The sequence below is a fragment of the Aptenodytes forsteri genome, unplaced genomic scaffold (assembly GCF_000699145.1).
Source record: "Aptenodytes forsteri isolate BGI_AS27 unplaced genomic scaffold, ASM69914v1 Scaffold251, whole genome shotgun sequence".
NCBI classification, from domain to species: domain Eukaryota; kingdom Metazoa; phylum Chordata; class Aves; order Sphenisciformes; family Spheniscidae; genus Aptenodytes; species Aptenodytes forsteri.
This window is the reverse complement of record NW_008794082.1, coordinates 240,691-255,263: the sequence shown is the minus strand read 5'-3', so window position 1 is coordinate 255,263 and position 14,573 is coordinate 240,691. Positions and strand designations below refer to the sequence as shown.

General features: G+C 40.6%; 1 protein-coding gene across 3 annotated transcripts in view; it reads left to right on the top strand.

Annotated features, from left to right (window-relative positions):
• The window catches only part of BBX (BBX, HMG-box containing), a 150,172-nt gene that overhangs the window by 119,353 nt on the left and 16,246 nt on the right, over positions 1–14,573 (top strand). For all 3 annotated transcript variants that reach the window (XM_019470329.1, XM_009272785.2, XM_019470327.1), the window contains 4 exons: positions 55–973; positions 1,879–2,017; positions 5,286–5,434; positions 13,090–13,179. In XM_019470329.1, coding sequence (XP_019325874.1) covers positions 55–973; positions 1,879–2,017; positions 5,286–5,434; positions 13,090–13,179 — 1,297 coding nt within the window. The remainder of the gene's footprint in view (positions 1–54; positions 974–1,878; positions 2,018–5,285; positions 5,435–13,089; positions 13,180–14,573) is intronic.

The following is a 14,573-nucleotide window of genomic DNA, read 5'->3' as shown; positions in this document are numbered from 1 at the left end:
AGTGATGTTAACAGTTGATGTTTGCTTCATGAGACTATTTTAAACTCGTTTTAGATGTGCCTTGCTTCAGAAGGAGTAAAAGTGAAAGAACCTGGGAAAACAAAAGTGGAAGCACCGGAAGATGTGGGAAGGGAAGTTCCAGAGGAAATGGAGGTAGAAGAACTGGAGAAAACAACAATAAAAGACTCCTGTAAAGGAAAAGTAGAACAGTCCGAGATAGAGAAAATGCAAAACCGGGATGAGACAAAAGCTGAGGAATCAGAAACTGCAAAATGCAGAGATTTTACTAGTCTTGCAATGGAGAGCAGTCCTTTTGAGAGAAACGATAACACAAAGGATCACATGTGCTGTTCTCCAGAGCTTTCAATGGCTGACATGAATATCCTCGGGCTAAAGCCAGAAAAGATAAAGAAGAAAAAGAAAAAAAATAAGTTGGACCGGCACACAAACGAAAAATCCACCCCCAAGAAACCTTGTAAAAAGAGGCAGTCCTCAGAGTCGGACATTGAAAGTGTAATGTACACAATTGAAGCTGTTGCAAAGGGGGACTGGGGTGCTGAGAGACTCACGGAAACTCCCCGCAAAAAAAACCGCCCTGTCTCAAATGTGAAGGGAAGTCTGTTGGATACAAAATCACCAAAGAAAAAAGTGAAATCGAAAGAGAAGAAGACATCAAAGGAGAAACCCACGGAGACCACCAAAGAATCAAAGCCTCCTGATTTCCTTAGTATTGCAGCCAGCAAGGAAGTACCCTGTGAGGCTTCTCATAACATTAAAGTGGAACCACTGACCCCAACAGAGGAGGTGGTACCCCCAAGCTTACCAGGACAGGTCAAAACTGAGGACAGTGACTGTGTTAAAAAGATAGAAACCTGTGGCTCCAGGAAATCGGAGAGATCTTGCAAAGGTGCTCTTTATAAAACTCTGGTGTCAGAGGGCATGCTCACATCTCTGCGCGCTAACGTGGACAGAGGTGGGTGGCTTTGAGTGTTTCATTTAACAGCATGAACCGCAAAAGCCTGCCTGGAGTGGGAGGAAAAGCAAAAGTCCGTGTTTAAGCTGGAGTTTGAGCAATGTGTGATGGGAATGCTGTGTCTGGTCACCTGAGATGCTGGGAGCAGGTGGAGGGGACGGACTCAATGGTCCAGGACAGGTCTTCTCAAGTCCTGCTATCTGTGTTTGTACTTACCTCACAAGCTCTAACCTCTCGATTTTTGTCTTTCATGAGCTGAGATTTAGCTTTTTGACCGAAGGCTTTGTTGGTTAATTTGTCAGCCTGCTGATAGATGTATGTAGGACTTGTGTTGTATGTAACCCTGAACAACTAGCTTGTTTCTATATGAACAACTCCTGTGTTGTGAGCATAGTTCTCAGTCCTACAAGAGGCAAATGTGTTCTGCTTTTGCTTTGGTTGTTAGTTTTGCTGTAGGTGGTGAGCGAGAACCCTTCACCTTATGGAAGGATAAATTTGAGATAATCTCTGGAAGCTTTCAGTGAGATGTCTTGGAATGTATTTTTCGGATTAGTAGGTTCATATGTGTAATTAGAACAGTCAGGAAAGAAAAAGATGTTTGTAATTTAGGGAAGTTTATTACTGTAAATCTACTCATCTCTTTCTCCTCCGTTATACCTCGAGAGATCCTGACTTTAGAGGTAGTATAAAAACCGGGGTGGGGCAACAGGGGGAGGAAATAGTTGCCAATATCATCATTATCTAGTTTAAAATAAATAAATAAATGTTTTGTAACCCCTTCAAGAAGGGGGTCAAGAAGGCATCAGAAGTTGCAGTACTGAATGGGTACACAAGTTCCTTCTGAGCCCTCTTTGTTTTGGCACATTTTTCTAAAGATGAGAAACAATTTTCTGCCTTCATCCCAGGAAAAAGAAGCTCAGGAAAAGGCAACTCCTCAGATCATGAAGGATGCTGGAATGAAGAAAACTGGGCTTTTTCCCAAAGTGGGACAAGTGGGAACAAAAAACTGAAAAAGCCTAAGCCAAAGGAAGAGTTTGTTTTCGGGTAAGTAGCGGCTTAACGCTGTTCAAAGTTCTAGTTAGGTCAGCCTGGTAACTTACAAGTGAGTCCATCTCATTGCAGCAAGTGAACTGCATCCAACACCCAAATAATCACAATTAGACAGAATTCCTGAAAATTACAAACCCCGCTGGGCTGAGTCATGCTCTAGATACCTGTTGTTTATATACCAAAGTAATTCCTTTGAGATCTTTCCTCGTTTACACTGCTGTAAACAGATTTGAATGACATTATTTGCTCACTTCTAAAAAGAAATGTGCAATATTTACCTGCTCAAGAGGTAATGAAGAGGATTACTTATATTTTCAGAGCACTTCATAAGCAGTATTTAAAGTTCTGTGTAGGTGTTCAATCATCATAAACAGAATTAGACTAGAAAGAATAGATCTCTGCCCATTTAGAGAGATTGCTTACAGAGGAAGAGTAAACAATGTTATAATATTGGCAAATAATTATGATAAATATATCATTTTTCCATTGTAGAGACAAGATACTTAAACTGTTCGTGTACACCGTGAAGAAATTAAATATATCAGAAGAATAATTAATGATTACAAATGCCTTAAAATTTAGCAAGGCCACACAGAATTACTTTTCTAGTGTATGAATAACGAAATTTTCAGAGTATTACAGTTGTTAAATCTGCTTAGTTGTAGTTGTTAAATCTGCTTAGCCATTCATACTTACTTGCAAATTCTTGAAGATTTCCAATTATTAGAATTCAGAGGGTGAAAATGAATTAAAAAGGAGTAGATTTTCCACACTTCATGCTTAAAATTGTAATGTGTTTCTTTTGTGCAGGTTTGCAGTAGCCTTTTTTTATAACCTAGGCTATGTGAAATTTAGCTGCAGCTCACTTTACAGCAAACATAGTAAATTGATGAAAATCTCCAAGTCTTGTTTGCTTGGAATAGTGAAGAAAAATTAATGGAACGCTTCTTGTATTTTTAGTGCATTGTATATAAGTTTAGTAAATATTTTTAAAATTTAAATTGAAAGATTGAAAACTTTTTACACCTAATGGTGTAAAAACTGAATGCATCTCCTAGCCAAATAAAATGTAGTTACAAATCATTTATTCAAAGTAGCTAGGAAAATTGTGTAAATAATTAATTCATTCGACAAATACTGCTCTACCACAATTAGCTGGCTGGATGGGGAAAATACATATTTGCCAATCTTGCTTCTTGATTCAGTCGTGTCATTAATGAATATTATTTAGTGAACTCTATATAAAGGCAGAATTGGTAATTTGTGGAGTGTAAGTGCTGGAGAAAGGTATCCATTATCCCTGTTCATTGCACTACCTGATCTTCTGGCTGCTTTGAAGAGCTGGTTTTACCTCTAGCTGCTCCTCCTAACTCTTTCTGCTCCCTTCAGCATCACCTTTCAGCCTCATTTTGTGTGTGGGTGTAGGGGGGAGGGTCCTCACCCCTTTGGAATTACGTCTTTCTCCCCATGTCCTCTTACCTTCTTCTCCATCAGTAGTTGCCCACGCTTCCCTGATGGTCCCTGTCAAGTGTGCTTTGTCCATGTGCAGCCTGCTCCTTTGCTGAGCAGTGCTCTGCCTGCGTGTATCTCCTGGCAGAGATACAGGAGGCCTGGCAGGCCTCAGCTCAGCTATGTGTGTCTAACCAGGCTTGTGAGATGCTCTGAAAATTCATGACTGTGAATATTTTTTTCATTTGTTTGTTCTTAAATAATTAATTGCAGATACAGTGATAGCAGCACTCTCCCCTGCCTCCATGTCGCACAAGCTATAAATTACTAGCCAGGATGGCAGCTCGTCTGCTTTCAGGGTAGGTCCTTCTGAATTAGAGCTGCAGCCCCTCATATGCCCTTGGGGCAGGAGATGAGGCAGGTGGCAGCAGGCAGTGGGAGAGGAGCTGGGGCAGAGGATGGAATCGCATGACAGCTGTCAGAGCAGAAAATCAGCTTGTTTTGTGGTTGTCAGGGAACATCCGCATGGAAGAGAAAGGTAGCAGTACCGAGCACCGCTAATGTCAGATATCTTTGTGATTTCAAAACAAAACAAAATATGCATGCATGCACACACACACAAAAACCCAAACAAACAAACCCCACCATGCACGCAGTCTGCCAAGAGCCAAGGCCGTATTTTAAGATGGAAGATTGCTTACCGAAAGAAGTAATGATTACAGAGAGAAAATGAAGTATCGTTCTGTGTAGCAAAGCTTGCAGAATGCAATTTGTTTGAAGCGCTGCTTCAGAGAGCAGAGAGAAATGCCTTGTTTCTTGTGATACTTCCAAGTGTACAATGTGTAAGGCCCATCCCTCCAACAGTCATGCCAACTTCTGTCAAGTTCAGGTTTTCTGTAGCAAACAGAATTAAAGAAGAGTAGAAAATGTTACTGTTCCCCTGTCATTGAAGGTGGTATTTATAATCTGCTTAGCTGTGCGCACTGCTTTTTATTAAAATACAGTTCCTTCCTATGCTTCTGCCTGGCTGCAAAAATTTGCTGGAACTGAGTGCTTATACAAGACAGCGTAGTCATTACAGCCAGAAATGCCATGCCATACCATCCTGTTCGAGTGGTTTGTTTTCATTTGGCTATTAGGAACAACAGTATAATGTCTGTGGATTTCTTGGGTTGTAGGTAATTAGTTACAGTCATTCAGGTTAGGCTGAAGTATGAGGGATGTTGAGTTTCCTGAAAGCATGAGCTAGTTGCATTTTTTATCTTGCAACAAATAAAATATGAGGGGAGGAAATATAATCCCTCAGAACAAATACAAAGCCAATTCCCACCCCAAAGTATCAGGTTTTGGAATATCCCCAGAAGACTGAATAGTTTTGACATTTTTCTTCTGGTTTGAATTGTTGTTTTCATTCCAGTGTAAGGACTTTTATTTGAAGTTATTTTATTGGTTTGTTTATTTATTATCTTTTTTTCATTCCCCTCACAGAACAGACAAATCTCCTGTACGAATCTGTGCAGCAAACAGAGCTACATGTCAGCAGTGTGACACTGATTTTTTTTTTTCTTAAAATATGCAACTAATGTAATCAATTTGTACTGAGTTACAAATGCAGAAGCTGGAGTGTACATTCTCATCCCAAAGTTGGATTAATATATACTAGTTTGATGTTTACAGTGTGTGTGCACTTATCTCTTTCCCCCTCTTTCTATGTAGATAGGTATGTATATACTCACACATGCTCCTAAACAATATTTTTTTTTCTCCAGAAAGGGAGTTACATTTAATTTGATTGGTTTTGTTTCCCCTTTAGCTTAGCAAAGTTGGAAGAAGAATTTGAAAAGAAATTCAACAGCCTCCCTCAATACAGTCCTATTACCTTTGACAGGAAAAATTCAGCTGTTCCAAGGAAAAAGAGAAAGGTTGGAAGCGGCTCATCTGAACAACCAAAATCCAACAAAGGTAAATAACCACGTGCAATACATTCTTAAGCAACAAGAATGCTACAAAAAGCTCGGGAATTTATACTTTCTTACTTTACTGTTATATGTGAAAAGTGTGAAGTCAAAGAAAATATTTTTCTAGCACTGAAGTTAGTTGGTTCTCACCTGAGTTTTCAGGCTGTACTCCTGACTCCTGATTTTCATGTTGAGTAGAACTGGTTAGAGTTTGTACATGAAATATATTCCTCATAGCAAGCAAATTTATCAAAAAAAGTGAATATTTGTGAGGTAAGTGAATTTGACGAGTTCTCCCAGGAGAAAATGGGGAAAAAATGGCACATGATCAAAAGGTTACATTTTGACATATTTCAAAATGTAATTTTATGCCAGTTTGCATTTCACTGTAATTTTAGGCTCTATAAATGAAAACATAAGATACCAGAGATGTCTGAATGAAACATTTGGATTTTTTTTTCATCAAGATTTTAACTCTCTATCCTAAGTTTGCAGCCAATATGTCCTGACATGATAAAAAAAGGTTAGAGGACAGGAAAACCAATTCCATACCCAGCTCTGTTGCTGAGGCTCTTGGAGGGAGAAACTCATGACACATTTGGCTGTTTCGTATACCACCAACCTGTGACACAGGTTCTAGAGAAGTGAGAATATGGTAGGGAGAACTACTTTCAGACTGTGGCAGAAATACTGATGCATACATACAGTACAGAAGCATCACAAAATGAAGGAATGACGTACCAGTAATCCTGCAAGATAAAAGGACGCTCAAAAGAATCCTCATCATGTACAGTTCACAATGTGAAACTGGTTTCCTTTTCTGCTACTATGGTAATTCCACTGACTGACAGGTTTTCAGATCTAATACTGCTATTTTAGCCAGGTGATCCTGGATTAGGTCTATGCCTTTTGAATGCTTCATGAATAATCACATTACAGTATGCAGGACTGAGCAGCTGTTCTTTTCTAGTGCATGCCAATTTTGGTATTGATTTTTGTATTTATATAATTAAGTGTGGAACAGTCACTGTTGCAAAATTAGACTTGTGCTAATACCAAGTGAGTTCTGACTTCAGATGCCTTTCATTTTTTTTATGGCATATATTTGACAGAACTTCTTCAGTGAGCATGAAATGAATTGCTTTAACCACTGTATTACCATACTGTAATTAAGCAACATCTGTTGGGAACAAGATCTCCTCATCTACCGTGATCTGACAGTTGAAGTTGTAACAGCAGCTCCTTGGATTTCTTGCTACAGTATTTACCTGTTCAAGTGTCTGTACGTCTAAAAATTTTGCAGTGTTCTTTGGGAATGGCATGCTAGAATGCTACCTCAAGTCAGGTAGCCCAGAACTGCATTCTGCTTTTGGCTAGGTTCATATGAGAGAGCTTAATTTTTATCCTTGTTTGCATCACTTAAAAAGCTTGGGAATAATATTCGGTTGTGTCTCAAGGGAAAGTCAGAAGCATAACTGCAGGCAGGTTACAAGCCTGATATAAGGAGGTTTGGCACAGCCTTCGCGAGGAGGCCATGGAGCATTTGCCTCTAGCTGACAGTAAGGGCTCTTTAAACTAAGCCAGCTGACTTCACATTGAAGCAGATGGTAAACAGTCACAAGAACTTTTCCACCAACTGAGCTGTGGGGTTGCAACAGGCAGCCCCAGGGCAGGAATATCTGATTGTGACACTGCTGTTTCTGTAGTAAACATCTAACCACAGCCCTGAACTAAATCCAGACAGAGCTAGTGATACCTGCTCCTAATTTCAACAAATGTCGAATTCACACAAGTTAGCTGGGCAAGCTGTCAGCTTGTGTCAGTCATTCCAGCTCCCTGGAGAGTGAAGTTCAGCTCTCGAGGTAGTTGAAAAACTTTCTGACAAACCATTTTTCTTTTGGAAAAGAAAGATTGCTAAAATGTAACTATTCCATGGCAATGCATAAATTTTAATTTGTTTTTTATTAGGATGCAAGTTGTGGATTTGAAACAACCTGAACCAAATTGCATACAAGCAAGCTTACTAGCTTAGTAGGGAAACTGTTCCAGCCGAGCCAAACATTCATTAAGTTGAATCCTCAATTTAATTTGTGGTGTACTGACAGGCCATTCAGCTTCATCATGCTGTTGGCTTGCCTGTGAACTGTGACAAGTCCAAAGACAGAGAATACTGACCTCCAAAGGTGTTAAGCATACAGGTCTGCAAACTAGGCTCCTGCAAGTATTGCAGGAAATGAAAATGGCATATTGTGCAAGATGATAGAGCTTGGTTTGGAATGGTTCTGGGTTTTTTGAATTATCATGGTTTTTTACACCATCAGAATTAAACAAAAGTAACACCTTGTTCTTGCAATGTGATGAGCATGAACCATGAAGGGTCAATATAGTCTTATGGGTGTGACTGTGTTGGGATGTAGGAGACCTTAACACTGCTCTGCTGTGCTCTGCATTACCATGTCGTGTGGAGTTGTTTCTGCTGCTTTGCTCTTCCTTGGGGTTGTCTCTCTCTGTAAGGTAATTAGAAGAGATGTCCAGCACAAATAGCGCCTACTAGTGGTTGGGGCCTCTGGGTGTTTCCAAACAACAGATAATAATCACTAGGGGTAGGTTTAGTAAACACTCTCTAAAATCATTCCCTGCTTTTTCTGAATGAGCATGTGCAGGATCATAAACTTCCCAGGCATTCTCAGTTCTCAGATAAGTACTTAATTTTTGCAGTCTACAGATCAGTGCCTACTAAATTACATTTAAAATTTGGAAAATAGGTTGGAGTGCTGCACACTAAAACTTCCCTGGAATGTTAGGTGAATAAAAATGGAGAAATGTTTTTGTTTGTTGGGTTTGGGGTGGTTCCCCGCCCTCCCCAATAACTAGGGCTGTATGCCTTAATACGTTTTGTTTTGGAGTAAATGGTGCCAGATTGATTTTCTGTCAAATGTCATTAACCTACACCTACAAGAGACCTGATCTGCTACCTAACCCAGACAGCCAGGATTGTCAGGATGTTTTCCTACCCCTAAGCAGAAAATGAGTGGGTCAGCGCCCGCTGACTCCTTCCATTGTGCTTCTCATGTTTAGTCCTCACTTCAGCCAGTTCTTTTCATATAAAAACACCTGAAGAACCCTGTAACATGAAAGCTGTTTCCAATCCACATGTATAAGGGAAAATTTGAATTTTCTTTTTTTCCCCAGAGCTTTCCAAATTGTCCAAATTCTGCTCCCACTGAAATTAATGAGGGTCTTTCTCCAGTGGGAGCAGGATTGAACAAGCCATAACGCTTTGGCAAATTCTACCTCAAGGATTTTGAACTGTGAGTTTGTATATACAATAATAATGTCACAAAATGGCTGAAAAATACAGCTATACTGAATCTGTACAGATGGCCTGCTCTGACATTTGCTGGAGCTGTGACTGATATTTTTTTTTTCCTTCTTTCCAATGGCATATGTGCCAAAACATCCCACCACGCAGAAGTCAGCAGTCTGCAGTGAGTCACTAATCTGCTTGTATGCAAAAATGAGCAACAGGCATAGTCATTATTTCTGCCTTGTGTTGTGAAGAAATGCTCACTTATACACTAAGCACTTCACTACAGCTTTCGTTTTGGGAAGGCAAGGAGAGGAATGCATAGTGTGCTTTTATTTGGGAAAGACAATTTACAATTTTTTTTTTTGTCCGTGGCCTCTAGAACTAGAAATCAGCTTAAAATGGATGCTTCTTTGTGGCATTCCTCTTGGTCTTAGTGTGGAGGTTTTTTTGGCTCAGTTCAAATCGTTCAGATGCCTGGAGATCGCATGCAGTAATGTTCCAAAGATCATGACCTAAAAATACAGCATCTTCCTCCTGAGAGATGCACAGACAAATCCGTTTGTCTTGGTTTTCTTACAGTCATGTTGAAGTGTTCTCTATTTGATCAGGCCCTTTAAGATAGGGCACTTTGTGAAAGCAGAGAGGGCATATGCCCAGAAATGTGGAGGAAATGCAGTTACGGTTTGTTCGTAGGGTGGGTTCATTCTTGCCTGCTGCTTCCCCGAGGAGCTGCCTTTGGCTGTAGCAAGTATTCCCAGGAGGAAATTCCTACCGCCCTTAGCGAGCACAATGGACAAGCCAGGGACTAGCAGGTGGTTAAATCCTGTGGCAACTGCTGAAGTCCTAGGGAAAAGAAGAGGTGTGTAGAATATTTCCAAGAGACCCATGAGCAGGAGAAAAGGACTTACTTTACACTTGCGGATGGCTGTATAACAACAGCAAGTAAACTAACACTAAAAGTTTTTTTCAGCTTTCTATAGGAAATCACATCCAGGGTCCACTGCCTAACAGTGAGCCTTTTAGGTTAGTTTTTTCAGTCATGAATTTTTCTCTGGATTGAATGTTGACAAATGGCATTTGTCTGAAGTCTGGGAGTACTTGCCTGCTGTCCCCATGAAACAGGTGTAGCCCAGCCAGCCCTCCTGTAAACTCCTGCATGGGTGAGTGTGCCTAAACTGTGCCCCTGGGGCACCTGCTAGTGAGAGCCTGAGAAGGGATATTAACACTATCCCAGCCAAAACCAGCACATGATCTCAGGAATGCTTCCTTGTTCAGCCTTTCCTACATGCAGATGTCCTCTCTGGTCCAGACTATATTTTGCCTTCTCCATATTGGTTTAGTTCAGTTAATTTCTATTAAAAGAAAAGCTCTGGTTTTCATACCTGAATATGCCATGCAAAGATCCTGTATTTGGCAGTTCATTGGCGTAGGCCTTAATCTAAAGGCAGGATGGGATGTGGCCATTTTCAAAGAACCACCAAATAGTCTATTTGGTAATCACTAAACAATTTATATGTGTAAGTGTAAGAGTGATTGTAACTTGGCTTTTCACAGAGGACAGTGAGTGTATCCTCTAGTTCACTCTAAGTAGTTCAGGCAGGGAGTGTGGATGAAGTTTCGCAGGGAGTCAGAAGTTATATTCTCAGGTCCGAGTATGACATGTTGACCTATTTAGCTATTAGTCCATCTTCTCTTTCACTGCACTCATGGCCAAAGGGTATTCAAGTGTCAATGGGCACTGTCTCACAGGAGTAACAGCTAAAAGGGTAGGAAATTGGAAGTTTCCTTATAAAAAGGCAGCTTCTCTTTTTGACCCCACTGAAGTCAATGTCCTTGGATTTTCCATTTGGGAACAAAATTTTACATGCAAGTGGCATGTGCCTTGGAGTACCCTACATGTCGCAGATACAAGCTTATGACAAAGGTGCATTGGATGGTAGAAAAGAAAGACATGGGTTTCCTTCTTCATGCAATGCTTGTCATATTTTTGTGAATTTTTCATCTCAGTTATTCTGCTTAGAATTGCTGGCGCTGGCTGACAGTTTATGATACTGATTGAAATGGTCTGTAGGGTGCAGGTTGATCTGTAGAAATGGAGACTTCTGTGATACTATGTAACGTGTTGCTTATTCCAAACACCTGCAAAAATCACTAATTTGCTAATTTAAAAAAACAATTAAAATGTCGTAAGAATCATCTAGTTACATACCTCTGCCTCTGTTGTCTTGTGGAATTGTTGTGGGAAGACTTGCCTCTCTTGATGTGGATGAAGTGTTTGACCTTAGTCTTCAGAAAAGCTCAGTTTTTTCACTTAGGCTTTTCCTCAACCTGCCTGAGCTTTTTCATTCCTTGCTTTGCATTTTTATTGCACTGACACTAGACTGCTTATCCAACTCTGTGATACTGAGGAAGCTATTGTAAAATTTGCAGAATGACACTTGAATCAGTTTAGTGAATATGGCTTCTTCTATTGAACTTTATGATTTTTTTATACAAGTTCTAGTGAAGCTATTCAGATTCAAGCTGATGTTGCCTAAGATGGTGTCTCACTTGGACTTTATTTGGTTTGTTGTTTGACTCCTAGATTTTTGGGAGATTATTAAACTTTTCCCAAAGATTTCATTTCTTCGGTAGTAAAAAAAAAAAAACAAGCAGCAGTGAGCCACAAAGCCAACATGTTCAAAATCTTAGGCTTTCTATGCCTGTTTCTAGCTGGATTTTAGCTTTCTGTCAGTAACTTTCAATATTATTCAAACAGCCTAGTGTCTATGAATTGTTTTTCCCTCATAAGACTAGATCATCCTCCTGTGTGCTACACACTTCTCCTTTCCCTGCATATAGAGTCAGTGATGGCAAATTGCAGATGCATGATATAGACTTAACCTTGATCGCTGTTACTACATGGTTGCAGTTGTGTCTCAGTAGCCAAGGTGTGTGTCTGGTTCCTCTTAAGGATGAGGAGGAGTAGAGGAGGTTGGTATTTGTGGTGGGTAGAATCCTGTTCCAAGTCACCTGCAGGTAGGAAGGATACCCTCTTGTTAGGCTATAAGCCGTCTTGTCACCTGCAGTGCGTCTCACTGCTGTTTGGGCAGGTCTGTTCTTAGCTAGCCTGAAGACTTGCTTGCCTGCTGTATCATTGGAAATAAGATTTTAAAGTGCAGTTTCTGAAAAGTAACTCCATAAAAATGGCTTTGCAGTGTAGAGATTATGCATCTGTTATATCTTTGGTCTGTTATGTCTTATGTTGCTGCTGTATCACTGTTTACTCTATTAATGAGACAAAGGATGGCTTCTTGATGACCTCTGCTAGTGGCATACTTTGTGGTCTGATGTCATGTAAGATGTCTTCTGACTACTACTACTACTAGCAAAGACTCTGCTATCAAAGTAGGAATGATACCATGAGCTGGGCATAAACTCACCTTCCTCTCCTGAGAGCTTTTACTTCTGCACTTAGTATAAACTCACTTCTGGTCACCAAAAAGGCAAAGGTAACTATTGCGTCCTGTGGTGGGTTGGCCCTGGCTGGTAGGTAAGTCCCCACCCTGTTGTTTGCTCACCCTCCCTCAGTGGGATGGGGGAGAGAATTGGAAGGGCAAAAGCAAGGAAAAAACATCATGGGTCAGGATAAAGACAGTTTAATAAGTGAAAGGCGGGGGAGAAACAAGTGATGCAAAAGCCAGCACTCACCACCAACAAACTGATGCCCAGCCAGTCCCTGAGCAATGACTACTTTTGAAAAAATTCTCCCCCCAGTTTTATTGCTGAGCGTGACGTTATATGGTATGAAATACCTCTTGGTCAGTGTAGGTCAGCTGTCCCAACTGTGTCCCCTCCCAACCTCTTGCGCACCCTCAGCCTGCTCGCTGGGGTGGCAGAGGGAGAAAGAGAGATCTTGATGCTCTGTAAACATTGTTCAACAGTAACTATAAAACATTGGTGTGTTACCAACACTGTTTTGGTCACTGGTCTAAAACACAGCACCATTCAGGCTGCTATGAGGAAAGCTTACTCCATTCCGGCCAAACCCAGTACACATCCAAAAGAGAGCATATCTTTAAACAAAAAAGAAAGCAAAACCCTTGTTTTGTTGTATGGCTAAGCTTTCCTAAGGTCATCATTCTCCAAAATGCTTTGTATGCACTTAAGCATTGGGAGCTGATGGGTTGAAGTACAGCCTGCTGAAAGTCTCCAGAGTCCATTCTGGCAGAAGGTCAGGTTTTCCTGTGCTTTCCCATGAAATGGCATCTTGTATTAGTGGAAGGGGAGGTTGTATAGTACATACTGTGACTGTTGTACTCTTTTTAAAACTGCTAATTAAAAGTATGTATTATTAATGTTGTCTGTAGGTTCATTCCAGTCTCAGAAAAAGAACTTATTCCACAAAATTGTCAGCAAATGTAAGCACAGAAAGGAGAAGCTTAATGTTCCGGACACAGGTACTGGTGCATTACTTAGTTAAGGTTTTGGGCCGCCTTCTCTCTCGATTCAGTCTCGGGGAAATGCTTCTAGACAGAGGCTACTCAGCTCTCTAGTCTTTGATTGCTTTGGTCCCTTATTTCCCTGTCTGCTTTGATTCCATTAGCTCCTGGCTCCGGTTGATCATAGTACCTTATTCCAGTATGATGCTGTTTTGTTTTTAATTGACATCTCCCTTAATTACAGTTTCCCTGCTCCAGATGCCATGCAGCAGAGCTGACAAAGCAAGGGCAGTTCTGCAGTTGCCCCTGAACTCTTTATCTTCCACAGTTCGTAGCTCTTTAGTCCTTTGGTTGCTCTTATCTCCATCCCTTCTATATCGGAGACCATATTATTTATCTCTTTACCAGAGCATTTATCCATGTCCCTATCTCCTCTCCCTGTGATTTCCCACTGTCTAGAACTTTGCAGATCGCAGCTGATCAGGATGTAAGAGCTTGTTTCTGCACCAGCTCTCAGAAATACTAACCTAAACCAACCCTTCCTCTGTAGAAATCTTAAACAGCTTTCTGTTTGCCTCAGATTGAAGATAACTTCGACAGTTTTTTAAGTTACGTCCTGGACTTGCTCTGCCCACTGTCCTGCTGGTAGCTCTACAAAGTCTTTTTCTTGTTAAAGTATTGTGGTCCTGCATACCTACACACTCACAACTCTGAGGGGCATTTTTCAAGTGTACAGTATGTACAGGATTGCAGCTTAGCCTGCTTCCCTGGGCCCTTTCTTTTTTTCCTTTGTAGTTATGTTGCCCACAGTATCCAAATCACACCCAGGCTGTTCCTTAGCCCTTCCACAGTGGAGTTTTCTCCCACATCGTCCCTGTGGTGTAGAAGAGCCTCTCTGGTTCTGCTTACTTAGGTAGCTCCATGAATTTCTTCCATGTTTTTTCCCATCCATATCTGTCTCTTTTTAAGATAATAAAATTACTATCCCCATCTCCAGTTCCCGCAGCTACCTTTATGCTTAATATCTTTCCCTAAGGCTTGGCTATGTAATTTTGTCTCCTTTCCTGATGTTACATTTTGTGTCCTCTGTGGTGCACGTGCAGTATTTTCCCACATAGGCTCTGCCAGCTCTGCTGCATTCAACAGTGCAAATATTTTGAAATTACTTGCTCTGTTATGTTGTATTTGTACAACAAACATGTTGTGGGAGTTGCTCATGGGAATTAACTATCATGCTTCCATGCCAGTGTGAAAAAGGCATTATACATTAACATAGCTTTTATTTGGTGCCATTCAAATTTTTGTCCCTGAATTATTAATAGACCATCTAGACAAATTAGTAAGAAAAATGGGTGTTTAAATTCTCCTGTGGGAAAAGAAACAGAAAGCATTTAATACATAAAGAGCTAAAA